Source organism: Strix uralensis, chromosome 11 (genome assembly GCF_047716275.1).
Source record: "Strix uralensis isolate ZFMK-TIS-50842 chromosome 11, bStrUra1, whole genome shotgun sequence".
In the NCBI taxonomy this organism is placed as follows: Eukaryota; Metazoa; Chordata; class Aves; order Strigiformes; family Strigidae; genus Strix; species Strix uralensis.
Genome location: NC_133982.1, coordinates 4,206,556 through 4,220,968, shown reverse-complemented (window position 1 = coordinate 4,220,968; position 14,413 = coordinate 4,206,556). Strand labels below are relative to the sequence as shown.

Below are 14,413 nucleotides of genomic sequence, written 5' to 3'. Positions count from 1 at the left end.
TTGCTGATTTTGGGAAAAAATGAGCTGATGGTTGACAGCTGGGGGTGGTGGTGGTGGAGGAGAAAGGCCGGGCTTGGGATGGAGGGAAGCAGGGAATAGCAATGCAAGCTTTTAAAACGTGCCAACAAAAGCAGGAGAGAACAATACCTCCCTCTCTCTTTCAAACCCTCCATCAAAGCACCTCGGCACAATGGCAGAACCGGTTGCAGAGCCCAGCAGCCCCGGCGCAGCGCTCGGCCCCCATTTGCAGGGCTTTCAAAGGGTCGCGGCTTCGTTTAAACCCGTGCCCAGCTGCCTTTCTGTGCGCTATTCTTAGCGCTGGCTGCAGGGCCTGTTCCTGCAGGTACCGTCAGAAAATATTTAGGCCTTGGCAGTTAGGTAGGAGCCCCCGCAAGCTCCAGCGCCGGTTTGCAGCAATGCACTGATGAGCTCCTTTTGCAAAGCATCAAAGGTGATGGGGGACCAGCTGGGACACAGGGATGGCGGTGACGGGCACCTCTGTCCCCTGGGACCTGTGCCAGAGGTCCCAACCCAGGATTTTCAGGAGAGTTTTGCAGGTCCCTGATCTTCAGGGGGGGTTGGCAGCTGAAAGTGAAAGCGTTCCCTGCCTTGTTTCTTTCTTAGCACTGGGTTTGGCAGAAAACTTCCCGCTGGTGCCGGCAGCATATGCGGCTGTGGCATCTTGACGTAAAGAAGGAGAAATGAGCCCGAAAGGCAGGCGAGTTTCAGCAGAGCTAAAACAAGAAGTGTGATTCTGGCAGTCCCCCCTCGCAGTGAGAGGAGGTGGGGAGCTCACTCAGGACTGGGAGAGAAACCCAGCGCCCAGGTGTTACCGCTTGGGTGCTGTATGCGGACGCCGAGGTGTTTGAGTTTCCAGCTCTTTTGCTGCCAAGCGTTGAGTTATCAAATCTCTAAAACCCCTCACTGTAACCCTGGACACCGAAGTGTTTCACAGTGTCCTAGGAAGAGGCAAGTGGAGGGCTGGGAACGGTGAGCCAAGGCGATGCTGAAACCCGGGGAGTGGGTTGGAAGTGATGGGCTGGGGCTGTGCAGGGCGCAGGGCTGCGATAACATCATTTCGGCTGCCTGGGCTCAGTTTTCTTGCCCAAGAAGCAGGTTGAGAGCACGGGACCAGGTGCCACAGGGAGAGCTCTGGGTCCCTGGGTAACACAGAGACCCCACAGACCCGCAAAGGGGCTGCGGCAATGTCTCCTTCCCCAGCCCAGCCTTTGCAAATGGGTCCCTGTCTCCCCTCCTTGAGGACAGACAGGACAAAAAACTTAGCAAAAAGCTAAGTTTCCTGAGAAAAGCAACAAAGACTGAACATTTCAGGCTGTGGTTTATTCTGGGCCACGTTTCCCCTGGCTGCTGGCTGTTTCCTATAAATACAATAACCCGAAAGCCATGAGCAAACATATGCACCGGGGTTTGTTAAGGGCTTCAGGGCTGCTGGAGGGAAAAGCTGGAGGGGAAAGCCGAGGCGTCACCACCCTCACCCAGACTATGGCCACATTGTTTGAGCGAGTTATTTTGGGAGCCTTGTTTCGATGGGAGCGGGCACGCACAGGAAGGTCAGGTATTGCAGGAGCTTCTGCGGGCTTCCTCTGGCACAGGCGGGGCGGGAACGGCCACATGGCTGAAACAAAAGCCTCGAGAGCATTTTATTTATTCCCAGCACTGTTTTGGGGGGCTATTTCTGCCTCCAGCCTTACCGGCGGCCTTGGAGGCTGCTCTGGGAGGAGGGTTTGCTGGGCTGGACAATAGACCCAGGAAGTCCTGTATCTGCCTGAATCAAATGCAAGAGCTGGTGAGAAAATCCCACAGCAGCTGCCTGTTTGCACCATGCAAAGGCACCCAGGGTACGCATGGACTGTAGGCTCATCCGAGGTGCTGCCTCCAGCCATAACATCCCCCTGGGCAGCTTTTCCTGGTGGGGTGGAGGTACAGGGCAACCCCAGCAGAAGCTGGCTGGAGCCTGGAATCAGGATGCCCCGACAGCCATCCCTGGTTTCATCCCAGGGATGGAGAGATGCTGCTGCGACATGACAGCATCTTCCATCCTCCCTGTGCCCTGGAGAAGACCAGCCTGAGTCCCCACCTGGAGTTTTTCTTATCTTGTGTCTTATCTTGGGCTCAGCCTGTCCAGCACACGCTGCCCTCCCCAGCCCTGTCTGAGCCACAGTTAGAGCTGGAGCTGGCCCAGCAGCACTCCCACATGCTGTCACCCCTGGACTGGTTCTGCCATGGGTGTCACCACCCGCTTCCCCCAGGACAGGCTGGCAAAAGCGAAGCATAAACTGAGCTCATGTGTCTGGGTGGCGTGCCTGAAACCATGCCACCCACCCGGCTCCCGCCTGCCTTCGCCCTTTGCTCCTCTGTCTGACCTGTTTTTCCTGTCAGTGATGTGGCAGCTCTAATTGCAGGGGGTGTTTGCTGCCCTGTGGCTGTTTCCCCCTTTTCCCTGAGGATCTCAGGTTTAAGCAGCCTTGTACAGGTGTCTGTCTGTCTGCTCCGGGCTCCTTTTGCCTGTGGTCCACGCTGAGGCACGAGGGATGTGGTGTGGGTGATGCTACGTCACTGAGGCAGGTTGGGGCTGTCTGTGGCGAGTGATGTGGGTGGGAAATCCAGCCACTTACTGGAAATGAGATGAGACCCAGGAGATGCTGGGGGAAGTTAAACACGGGATAAACCAGTGTGTCTTCCTCCCACGTGGCTGTGCTCCTCTTCCCCGCTGTTGTACATGCAAATGCTTTTCCCCCTCCAGACATGAATTTCCAACCTGAGATCCTTGAGGGCCGATCACAACCAAAGGACATGTCTCATCAGGGTGAGTTACCCCATCCCAGCTTGATGAAGACCCCGAAAACCAGGCATCAGCCTGGCAATTTTTAGGTCCAGGACTGCATGCAATAAATTAGTAAGAGGATATTCAGTTTAGTGGAGCAGGACAACAAAAACAAGCTAGAACTGCCCGTGTTTCAGATTAAAGCTTGTCCTGGCTGGGTCCATCCTCCCAATGAGCTGCTCTGGGTGCCCCTGGCAGCTCCTCGAGCATCACGCGCTCAGCCCCGGGTGCCTCAGGGATGCTGCACAACACATGCTGGGTCATCCCCTTCACTCTGCTCCTGGCGGAAACCCTCCGGCAAGATCTGCTTGATCACGGCTACCGTCTGTTTGCAGCTGAGAGTTTTTTCTTTTTCAACACAGTATTATGAAAATGAGTTTTGCCTCCTCCCCTCCAGCCCCAAACTGAATCACAGGGGGTTTCTGTGCAGGAGTTTTACTACTGAAGTTTTCCCAACCACCTGCTCGTGGGCAGGAGCTGAAAGCTTGCAATGAATGGATTCGATTCACTCACGCGGAAAGCAGGGAAGACCCCAGGATGAAATCACTGCAGGAAAGAAAAGAGCTTCTTGGAAAATACATGAAAAACACCGTCTTTCCCAAAGGACGGGTGCAAGCAGCAGGGAGCTGAGCCGCATGGGTGCATGTATGGATGCGGGCTGTATTTTTAAGGTAAGAAAGCAATGCAGTCAGCTCCATGCCCGTTTTCCAGGCACCGATTTCACACCTGCTCTGCTCTGCTCTCCATCCCAGAGATGTGACGCAGTCCTTTTATTCCCCTCCACCCCAAACAGATCCGCTTCCAGCGTCATCCTGGCTGAAGTCAGCCTCATCCTGGCCAGTTCATATCAGCTCTGGAGGGCAGAGATGCAATAAGGATGAGCTGCTCTGCCCAAACACCTTCCCTCTGCTAAATCACTGCAGTCTTCACATTCCCGGCCCCAGGTGCCTGAGGGATGAGGTCGAGGAGGGAGATTTTCCAGGGAGGCTGGGGTTTTGCTGAGGCTGGGGCTGCAGCGCTGGCTCAGTGACATTTCCTGCCACAGAGCAGAAAGCTGGGGGGTTTCTCAGCAGCCTCTCGGAGGTGTGATTTATGGGGGGGGTGTGGGGAAGGTGTGAAGGGGCTGGGTGGTTAGTCATCCTGCTAGCCAACCTGCCATTGGAGGTGATATCACACCAAGAAAGCCCCATGGATGGAAAGTGAGAGCACGATGCCCGTGGGTGCCACCTCTCAGCAGGAGGAAAACCCACTGGAGGGATCCTCCTTGTCCCCAACAAGTGCTCTCTGTCTTGGGTCATCCCAAAATAGTAGGGCATAAGTCTGAGTCATGCAGGCTTTGTGGGCAAGCTGCTGCCTGTGGAGGCGGGGGAAACCCTCCCATCCCCCTGCCCCCCGCTTTGCTCATCACGGCCGAGGCCATCAGCAAAAGCAGTCAGAGCCCCGTCCCCGCTGTGACTTCTGCTGGCTGGGGGAAGAGTGACGCTGTGGGTTTCTGAGCACCCCTCCGACCTGTTTCCTGCACCCCCGCCTCCCCAACAACCTTTCCATCGGAGCCCCCCCAGCCGCGCGGGTTCCCATGCCCACCGCAGCAGCCGGTGGTTCCCTCTGCGAGCAGCGTGCTCGGGGGCTGTCGGAGGGGGGACAAACCAGCACGTTTCCTTCATGCTGCAGGGGCGGCAATGCCGTTGGGGAGGTTCCCCCAAAATTTGGACACTTTCTGGGGTGGGGGGCACAGAGGGAGGAGGTCAGGGCCCCCACAGAGGATGTATGTGGGATCCGTGGAGATGCAGGGGACAGACACAGTGTGATGGAGCCTGTGAGCTGGCTCTGCTTTGGGGACATGGCAGAAAGAGGGAGTGCAGAGGTGACACTGAGTGTGATGGGTGGCTGTCCCCTCCTGGGGCTGGAGCTGGTGGCCAACAGGGCCACCCAGCCCCACGCAAAGGCAGAGTTGTGGCCATGTGTCCCTCCATGTCCCTTGGGCCCACGCCTGTGTTTTTACAAGCACTAAGGTGGCCAAACTGGTCCAGACTGACCCCGTTCCTGTGACCGGAGGGGAGGCAGCAGGTCCCACCCAGGACAGTGACAGCGCAGGGGTGAAGGACAGTGGGGTGGCACTGTGCTACCGTGTCCCCGGGGTGTGGGGATGCTCCGGGGTGCTCACCGAGCTGGTGGGTGACACCACCCAGGGCGGGTGTCTTCGTGCAGACAGTGGCAGGTGGGACGAACAACGGGTGGCTGGGACAGGAGGGGACAGACTCCTGCCCTGGGAGGGGACAGGGAGCATGGGGAAGAGGGGACAGACCCCCTGCCCTGGGAGGGGACAGGCCGGTGCCCTGGGAGAGGACAGGGAGCATGGGGAGGAGGGGAGAGAACCCCTGCCCTGGGAGGGGACAGGGGGATGCCCGGGAGGGGACAGGGGGCATGGGGAGGAGGGGTCAGACCCCCTGCCCTGGGAGGGGACAGGCGGATGCCCGGGAGGGGACACGCTGCCCGTTCCGGGAAGGGGGCCGGGCCGGTGGCTGTCCCCTCCGCCGGTGGCAGCGCACGGGGCAGACGCGCCCCCCGGTGCCCGCTGCCGTCCTCGCAGCCGCCGCGGAGCCCGGCTCAGCATCCTCGGTCGCAGGCATCCCCCCTCTGCCTCCTTCCTCCTCCCGTTCTCGGGAAAATAAAAACCTAAGAAAGGTTTAAAACCCGAATAAGCCCAACAGAGCCCTCCTTCAGCTCCTCCTCCTCCTCCAGGCCTTCAAGGGGGGGATGTCGTCTGCCAGGGACACCCAGGTCACCCCAAGGGAAGTCCAGGGACATCAGGGACCTGCCTGGAATCCTCCCCACACTCCAGGGACACCCCAGGGATCCTCAAGACCAACTCCAGGGACATCCCAAAGGGATGCTCCAGAAAGGCCCATGGACTCCCCCAGCGACCCTCCTCCCCATTAATTCCCTCACACCCCATTGATAACTGGTCCTGAGTGGGTGTTACTGGGCCTGGGGACAAGGGAAGCCACCACGCTTGGGGCTGGCAGCCTTTGTCCCCAGCTCCGTGGGGTCCATGACACCCCAAAAAGACTCTCCCTCCTGGCAAGGGGGGAGTGTTTGGGGTTTGTGCAGCTGATGCTTGGGGGCAGGAGAGCCCGGGAAGGGGGGACATGCGATCCCCAGGACTCTCTGCCCTGGGGAGGGTGGAGGTGAGACACCCCTGGCGATGGCCAGGCAGTCCCCACGGCTGTCCCCACCTGCGGTGACCCATTAGGCCTGAGCTTTATTAAGTCTAACCCACACTATTTTGTCCCCTAGATCATTTTTATCATTTATTTTGCAGAAGAAACATTTCTCCCCCTGGCAGCTGGCTTTTCATTTTGAGTGCTTGCAACAGCACCCACTTTTATTGGGGTGGCACAGGCCACCTGCCAGCGTCACCCCTTGTCACCCTTTTCTGCTCAGGACTTGTGCATCACCTGGCAAACCCTGCTACAGCAAGGCTGGGAGGAGCTGATGGTCTGCAAACCCCTTTTGGCTGCCCCATGCCCCAATATCTGCTTTTTTGCTGGGGCGAAACGCCCTGCGCCTGTCCCCGTCCCTGGGGCGGCCGTGACTCATCGGGAGGCGGGCGAGAGCCTCTCGCCTTGAGCGAGGCCAGCCGGGGGATAAGAGCGAGGCCACCCTCGCCTCCCTCTCCCACCGCCTGCTCCCATGCTCGCCCGGGCTGCATCCAAGCCAGGCGCTTTGCGGCGATGTCCCCCTGCCCAAGCTGGGGCATGTCGCTGGGCTGGGGGGGCTGCCACCCCCATCCCGCCAACTCCTCGACCCTTCAACCAGCTGCCCGGTGACTGGCGAGCCGGCTGGCTCAACCTCTACCGCTTCTGGCAGGAGGGCGGCTTCCACAACGTCCATCACATCATGGCTCGCAAGTTCCAGCAGTTCGGGCCCATTTACAGGTGAGGCGGCGTCTGGCCCCAGCATCCCCCCGCTGCTTTCCAGCTCTGGAAGCCTTTCCAGTCCGGGATGCTGCTGCTATTCCCAGTCCTGCTCCAGGTGAGAGGTGGGTGGCTGAACTGCTGGAGCAGCCCGGCTTGCTGTGCACTGGCCAGGCTTGATGCCACGGTGAGGGGCAAGAGGGGAGACCTACTCATGCCTAGCAGATGTGGCTTGTTGGGAGTGGGGGGAATGGAGAGGGGCTCTGCTCCCCTCAATCTCCACGGGGTCTGGAGCTGAAATCCCCAGGCAGAGGGGGAAGCAGTGGGAGTGCAGGTCCAGCACTCCCCACTGTGCCTACCTGAGCCCTGGGGGCCTGATCCTGGTGCTGAGCCACTGCATCCCCCAGGATGGGACCTGCAGACAGGATTTTAAGGGATGCGAGGGGACAGTGATTGATTTGGGGGTGCCGGGGAAGGTGGTGGTTGATCTGGGGAGGTGAGGGGCTGCGGGAATGGGGGTCAGGGTGTGGGGCTGACCCCACTCTATGCCCGGGCAGGGAGAAGCTGGGTGTCTACGAGAGCGTGAACATCATCAGCCCCCAGGATGCTGCCACCCTTTTCCAGGCGGAGGGGACGCTACCGGAGCGCTTCAGCGTGCCCCCCTGGGTGGCTTACCGCGACTACCGCAACAAGCCCTACGGCGTGCTCCTCAAGTGAGTCAGGGGGCTGCGGGGTCCCCTCAAAATGGGGCTCCCAGGTCCTATCGCGATAGCCCCGACACGTGGGGTGGTGAGAAGCTGGAGCATCGGGAGGGTGATGGGGACATTGGCTGGTCCCATGCTTTGGGGTGTGGCATTCTCCAGGGGGGTGGATGAGGGGGATGCCTCTGACCCCCCCACTTGGTGTCCCGCAGGAAGGGGGAGGCCTGGCGCTCCGACCGCCTGATGCTGAACAAGGAGGTGCTGTCGCCACAGGTGGTGGAGGGTTTCGTGCCTCTGCTGAGCGAGGTGGGGGAGGACTTTGTCCGGCGGGCACAAGCCCAGGTGGGGAATAGCGGCCGGGAGCACTGGACAGCCGACTTCACCCATGAGCTCTTCCGCTTCGCCCTGGAGTGTGAGTGTCAGGGGCATGAGTATCTGTAAGACATGTCCCCCCCCTGCCGAACACACCTTTGCAGGGTGCCTGAGATGGGTAAGACCGTGCATTTCCCACAGCTTCATCCTCAGAGATGGGCAACCAAGCTTCTCCCCCAGAGCCACAGGTTCTAGAGGGATGTCCTCTCCTCAGACAAGTAGAGAACAACTCAACACTGTTGATAAAACAGTTTTATGGCTACCTGGTCATCAACTGGTAGCCAACCCTACCCAACGAGAGATGCCTTCATGGCCCCCTGATGCGCAGAGGGAACAGGAGGCCAAGCCAAGTCCCCACAGGAAGGCTGGAGTTGGCCATGGGAGGGTGGAGGGGATGGGAACAGTGTCCCCCGGGCTGGGTCCCCTCATGGGTGCTGTGCTCACAGCTGTGTGCCACGTGCTGTACGGGGAGCGGCTGGGGCTGCTGCAGGACTTCGTGGACCCCGAGTCGCAGCGCTTCATTGACGCCGTGACCCTGATGTTCCACACCACCTCACCCATGCTCTACGTGCCACCCGCTCTCCTCCGCCACCTCAACGCCAAGATGTGGCGGGACCATGTCCAGGCCTGGGATGCCATCTTCTTCCAGGGTGAGTGCTCCTCCTGCCCTCACCTCCCTGTGTCACCCAAGGCCCCTTTGAGGACCTGTCTCCATGGTGCAGCCCCATCTCACCAGCATAGAGATCTTCTCCTGGGTCCAGCCAGCCAGAACAGAGTCACTAAGGCCAGGAAGACTTTCCACATCTGGAGCTTGTGGGATGGAGCAGTGGGGAACCATCCAGGAGCAATGAAGGGCAGATGATGGGCATCACATTGAGGGGAGCAGCTCTCCCAGAGGGGCTTGTGGCCTCAGAGAGCTTTTGGCACCTGGGACAAAACTCCTGCAGGGTGTCCCCCCGTGGGGCACCCTGACCCCCCATCCTCTGTGCCCACCCAGCCACTGCTGGGTCCCTCAGCAGGGACTGCAGTCCCAAGCCACCGCAGGGGCAGCTCCCATGGAAAAACCACCAGCCTGGGGCAGCGATGTCCTAAGGTGCCACATCTGGCATCTTCCTCCGCCACCATGGCCCGGGGGGAGGAAGGCCACACTGTGTCTCCATGTCTCCTCAGCGGACAAATGCATACAAAACGTCTACCGGGACCTGCGGCTGCAACGCAAGAGCACCAAGGAGTACATGGGCATCCTCTGCAGCCTCATCATGCAGGACAAGCTGCCCTTGGATGACATCAAGGCCAGCGTCACCGAGATGATGGCGGGTGGGGTGGACACGGTAAGGAGCGGACAGGGTTGCTGGGCAGGGAGAAGGTCCTGGCTGGTGTTGAACCTTGCTCCCCTGCTCCGCTCCAGACCTCCATGACGCTGCAGTGGGCCATGTTCGAGCTGGCACGGTCCCCAGGGGTCCAGGAGCAGCTGCGGGCAGAGATCCTGGCTGCCAAACGGGAGGCAGCGGGGGACAGGGTGAAGATGCTGAAAACCATCCGGCTGCTCAAAGCTGCCATCAAGGAGACGCTCAGGTGAGGAGGAGCCCCCAATGAAACCCTACCCCCCAGCCCCTTCCCTCCCCAGATCGCTGTCATGTCGTGCATAGAGGTGGGATGTGGGTGGGCCAGGCTGTCCCCAAAATCAGATGTGTGTGATCTGTCCCCCCAGGCTGCACCCCGTGGCGGTGACCCTGCAGAGGTACACCACACAAGAGGTCATTCTCCAGGATTACCGCATCCCCCCCAAGGTGAGCATGGCCACCGGGTCCCTCCTCACCCCGACCTGCTTCGCATGGGGCTCTGGGTGAAGGCAGGTCCTGGAGCATGGGTGGGTGACATGGGGGGAGCAGCTGTGGGGTTCATCTGGGGCTGGATCCCATCCCTGCACCCCCTTCCTGTACCCCGAGCACTGGCAAAGCCACGTGGGGAGCCCAGCCCCACAGGGCCCATCCTTCCCCACAGACGCTGGTGCAGGTCGGTCTCTACGCCATGGGCCGGGATCCTGAGGTCTTCCCCAAGCCGGAGCAATTCAGCCCCCAGCGCTGGCTGGCAGCCGGCCCCAAGCACTTCAAGGGGCTGGGGTTCGGTTTTGGGCCCCGGCAGTGCCTGGGCCGCCGGATCGCCGAGCTGGAGATGCAGCTCTTCCTCATGCAGGTGAGCATCCCACTGCCGGGGACCCCAGGGACTTGGTGCTGGAAGGGACCGGGGAGGTTGTTGTTGGAAAGAGCGTTTCCCATCCGCTCTTTTCTCCTTCATCCCAGATCCTGGAGAACTTTAAAATCGAAACCATGAGAGCGGTGGAAGTCGGGACCAAGTTCGATCTCATCCTGATCCCAGACAAACCCATCTACTTGACTTTACGACCGCTTGAGTCTCGGGTGTGAAGAGCCTGATCCTGGGTGACACCCAGCTGGTCCCGGTTTGGGGGCCACCCCCAACAACCCTGCAGGCGCTTTCGGCTCCTTACAGCCAGACTCCGGCCTGGGGATGAGATTTGGGGGACGGCTGGGACGCTTTCACGGTCACAGCCTTGGCTTGGTGCATCCCTGCCTTCGCTCCAGCCTGCTCAAGGCTGTGCTTACGCCACAGGGGAGATAAACTGGAGCAACCCCAGCCCCGCCGCCACCTCCGTAACCCCCTGAGGAATGCAGGGTGGGGGGGTGGGTGTTGCTGCACCCCTCCGGCTGCTCGGGGGGTCCCCAGGGACCACCCTGAGGACTGCAGCCATGCTCCTTCAACACCCTCAAATATTTAGCTTTGCTTCTGATTTTTCTGTAATTTCTCTGTAATTTCATCATGCAAAAAAAAAAAAAAAAAAAGGCTCCTTTTTGTCAGCATTTGGTTTCTCCATCTCTCTCACTGGGCGTGGGCTAGGGCAGCGGGGCCAGGGGCTGCGGTCTTCTTGGGGGGGCCGTGGAGATCACCGGCAGGTTCTGGTGGGGAATGGGAAAAGGTTTTGGGGAGCTGTAAATCCGTCTCCCCCCCCCCTCTAGGGGGGATCAGGTGTGGATGAGAGGGCTGCAGTAGGGGGGTCTGGGGTTGGTTGGGGGGTATCCTGGGATGTTAGGGGGGCTCCTGAGGCCCTAGGGACAACCCTCCCTCCCCCCTCTTGCCCAGGTCCTGAGGCAAATCCCCCCTGATGTGGGGGTGGGCATGGAGACCCCCAGCTATCTCCCATATCCCAGCTGCCTGGGTGCAGAGGGGTGGCTCTGAGCCCCACTCCTTCCCCCTGACAGCAAACACCAGCTGCCAACCCCCATGTGGGGTGGCCCCAGTCCCTCCCCGTGTGCTCACCGAGGTGGAGGTGTGGGGGAAGCCATGCTCCCACTCCAGCAGACGAGTGCCGAGCTCCTGCTTCTCTCGTCCCCACCTCCTTGCTGCCTCCTCCAGCTGGGACAGACCCAAACCAGGCTGGCTTTCTCCAAGGTGTGGGGGCCAGAGGTGCCCCCCACCCTGGCCCAAAACCCCATGCTCCCCACCATCAAGCAGGGTGCGGGGGGTGATGCCCACCTGCCTCTCCAGCACCCGCCTGCGGGCTTGTGCCTCCTCCAGCCTGGCCAGCAGAGAGAGCTTCTCTGCACCCCCGAAAACAGTCTGTGGGCCACGAGAGGAGCAGGAGTGGGGAAAGGCAATGCCACATTACCCCGCCTTCCCACCCCCTGTTAATAGAGACAGTAAGCCACAGGGGTGGTTATCGCCCCACAGAGCCGGAGGTACCACCTAGGTGATGCTCCCAGCGTGCTCAGTTACCCCTCAGTGGTGCTTTCTGGGGTGCCATGGCTCTGCCTTCCCATCCCAGCCCTGTGTTCCCCTCCCTGGTCTCACCGGCAAGACTGGGGGGCGTAGGGTGATGGGAGGCAAGGAGAGGGGGGGCCTCGCCAGCTCCTCCCGCAGTCTGCAGTCCTCGGCCAGCAGCGTGGTGTACACCTCCCTGGAGAGGGCTTCACCTGTGGGATGGGGTGGGGGGGCCACTGGGATGTGTCCTACACCTGTTCCATGCAGAGATGGGGGCTAGGAGCAAGCCCTTGGCCTCCCCCATGGCCAGGGATGGGTGCTAGAGGGCTCAGGACCAGCTCTGCTCCCCCACTGCAGACCATCCCCTGGTGCAACCCTTCAGAAGGGAATGGCCACCAGATGGGCTCCCAGCAGCTGTATATGGGTGTCTCCTTCTCGAGGGTCCCCATCTCCACTTGCACCCACCTGCTGTCTTCTCAGTGCTCCTGCTCACACCGGTGAGCTTCTCCTGCAGCACCCGCTCCATCATCTCAATCACCTGCAGGAGAGAGCAGAGCTGGCCCCATGTCACCAGCTCAAGGTGAGGCTGCGTGACCACCCCCTCTCCCCAGCCACCGTGGTCCTGGCACAAGGTAGCGCTCATGGAGGGCTGGGATGGGCCAGAGGGTCCCGTCTGTTCCACCGAGCCTCTGTCCTTCTCACCTGAACCTCATGCCCCTCAACTCACCTTCTCCTGCTGCCTCACCGTCTCCTCCAAGCCCTTTGTCTTGGCCACCTTCTCCTGGCACCTCCTCAGCGTGGCTTGCTGCTGCCGGTGGGCTTGCTGGAGCAGCACCAGGTCCTTCTCCCGGTCATTTTTCTGGGGGGAGAGGAAGGGGAAAAGCCCCCAAAGACCTCTGTGCTGAGCCTCAAGCCTCACGGCATCACTTGTAGGGCTGAGAGAGCCTTGTGGTGGGGGTCCTGGGGCTCTCAGGCACTTTCTTGGCTATGGGGATGCTGTGATGCTCTCCTTGCTGCTCCCCTGCTTCTCCATCCCCACTCTGTACCCCGGGCAGCCCGCTCCTGCTGGTGTCCGTACCCGGATCAGCTCATTCTGCAGCTGCTGGACACGGTTCTTCAGCCTTCTCATCTCCGCTGTGCTGGCCACCAGCATGCGCTTGAGGGTGGCTGCAACAGCCCATGCCATGTCCTCAACAGCTGACCAGGGGACAGCACTGTCCCCTTTACTGTGCCAGGGAGAGGGGTCCCCCAATTTCCACCACCCCTTCCTCATCACACACCGAGCCTGTCCAGCAGCTCCTCCTGAGTCATGACATCCAGGTCCACGTCGGTGAGCAGAGCATGGCCCAGCTCCTCCTGCGAGGCCAGGCTGCGCCGCAGGTGCCCGTTCTCCACCTCCAGGCTGGTGACGTGCCGGCGCAGGGACAGGAGGTCCCCCGCCATCCTCTTCATTGCCTGGCGGTAGCTGCTCACCTCCTGTCAGCCCAGAGCAGAGCTGCTGGCACCCTGCTGCCAGCCAGGGCTTTCCCCAGCACCAAGAGTTCAGCTGAGGATATTTGTCTTGAGGGTCAGACCGACCATGGAGGGCTAAGAAACATCCAGTTTTTCCCTTCTCTTGCAACTATCCATCCTTCTCTTCCTCTTCTTATTTTCCATCCATCCATCCATCCATCCATCCATCCATCCATCCATCCATCCATCCATCCATCCTTCTCTTCCCCTTCCATCCTTCTCCAACCACCCATCCTTCTCTCTTGTTGCTCCAAACCTTCTCCTTTCCACCCACCCAACAGACACCCCGCTTCCCCGCCTTTCCCCATCTCTTCCTACCACCCCCTTGGGGGAAAAACAACTCTTCCAAAGGACGTGGGATGGAGCAGTGTTGGAACTGGGGGTCAGCCTCAAGCTCTGAGCCTTATGGGGCTTTGCAGGTCTTTAAAAGAAGGGAGGTGGTGAAGAATAATGGAAGGGTGAATGTTTTATACAGATGAGCCTGGGGGATTTTTAGCACCTGTGTGGCTGGGGAACATCTTACCAGGTGATGCTGAAGGAAAATAATTCCCAAAGGGTTTGCATGTTCTCAGGCTGATCCTCCTGAATCCCTCCCTGCCACGCCAGGCTGGGGAAAGGATCCCAGCAGCGGGGACCTTGGCCAGAGGGAGCCACGTGCCTCCAGTTTCCCTGGCCCCCTGCTCCCAGCCTTGGGGATGGCCTTGGCCAGCAGCCCGTGGCAGGGGCTGGGGCATGGGGAGGGGGTGCAGCAGCATCACACGGCCTTGGGGAAGGGGGAGAAGCGGGGGCAGGTGCAGCCAGAGGCTCAGCTCCTTTCTCCCCATCTGCCCGAGAGCTGTTTCATCCAGGACTTGGTTCATGCTCAAGATAAATCCCCCTCCAGCCAAACTCAAGGGCTGTACCCCCCAGACCTTCACTCACCGGCAGCGTAGAGCTGCCAGCAGCCTGGCTTCAGTCCCCACGGGAGCCAGGACCCACCTCAGGGGAACTGCTGTCCCCCGCCATGCCCCCACTGCCTCCCGCTCCTCCTGTCTTCCTGGCAGTCACCAGCTCCTGGTTGTCCCCGATGATCTCCTGGGATCTGTGGAGCACAAAGTGGGGGACATGCTTGGCCAGCTACTCCCACTGGAGTGAAACACCAGCGAAGCCTTGGCTGGGGAACCCTCCGTAGGAGACAGGAGCCTGTTTGGGGTGCTGGGGTAAGGCAAGTACTGGTGGGGATGGGGGTGCATGAAGGTGGAGGAGATGAGGACGAAGATCAGCAGCGATGGGGCAGGAGGAGAAGCTGC

The 14,413-nt window shown here is 60.3% G+C and overlaps 2 protein-coding genes across 2 annotated transcripts in view; one reads left to right on the top strand and one right to left on the bottom strand.

Annotated features, from left to right (window-relative positions):
* The first annotated feature begins 6,407 nt into the window (after window positions 1-6,407).
* On the top strand, window positions 6,408-10,301 carry CYP11A1 (cytochrome P450 family 11 subfamily A member 1). The gene is made up of 9 exons (XM_074880484.1): window positions 6,408-6,783; window positions 7,320-7,475; window positions 7,676-7,875; window positions 8,282-8,485; window positions 9,006-9,166; window positions 9,244-9,410; window positions 9,547-9,625; window positions 9,840-10,031; window positions 10,139-10,301. The coding sequence occupies exons 1-9, from the start codon at window positions 6,539-6,541 to the stop codon at window positions 10,259-10,261; spliced, it is 1,527 nt and encodes a 508-aa protein (XP_074736585.1). The 5' UTR covers window positions 6,408-6,538; the 3' UTR covers window positions 10,262-10,301.
* Window positions 10,302-10,680: 379 nt separating this feature from the next.
* Window positions 10,681-14,413, bottom strand: part of CCDC33 (coiled-coil domain containing 33) — a 44,868-nt gene continuing 41,135 nt past the window's right edge. The window contains exons 15-24 of the mRNA XM_074880006.1: window positions 14,251-14,409; window positions 14,103-14,205; window positions 12,893-13,088; window positions 12,691-12,779; window positions 12,340-12,471; window positions 12,078-12,150; window positions 11,703-11,824; window positions 11,388-11,471; window positions 11,172-11,292; window positions 10,681-10,810 (exon numbers count right to left, since the gene is read on the bottom strand). Coding sequence (XP_074736107.1) covers window positions 10,734-10,810; window positions 11,172-11,292; window positions 11,388-11,471; window positions 11,703-11,824; window positions 12,078-12,150; window positions 12,340-12,471; window positions 12,691-12,779; window positions 12,893-13,088; window positions 14,103-14,205; window positions 14,251-14,409 — 1,156 coding nt within the window. The 3' untranslated portion in view covers window positions 10,681-10,733. The remainder of the gene's footprint in view (window positions 10,811-11,171; window positions 11,293-11,387; window positions 11,472-11,702; window positions 11,825-12,077; window positions 12,151-12,339; window positions 12,472-12,690; window positions 12,780-12,892; window positions 13,089-14,102; window positions 14,206-14,250; window positions 14,410-14,413) is intronic.

Excerpts from the sequence above, each read along its gene's own strand:
- CYP11A1 (XM_074880484.1), top strand. The coding sequence starts at position 6,539 with ATGCTCGCCCGGGCTGCATCCAAGCCAGGCGCTTTGCGGCGATGTCCC. Across the intron at positions 7,876-8,281 it reads CTTCCGCTTCGCCCTGGAGT|CTGTGTGCCACGTGCTGTAC; the intron begins GTGAGTGTCAGG and ends CTGTGCTCACAG. Across the intron at positions 9,167-9,243 it reads TGGCGGGTGGGGTGGACACG|ACCTCCATGACGCTGCAGTG; the intron begins GTAAGGAGCGGA and ends GCTCCGCTCCAG.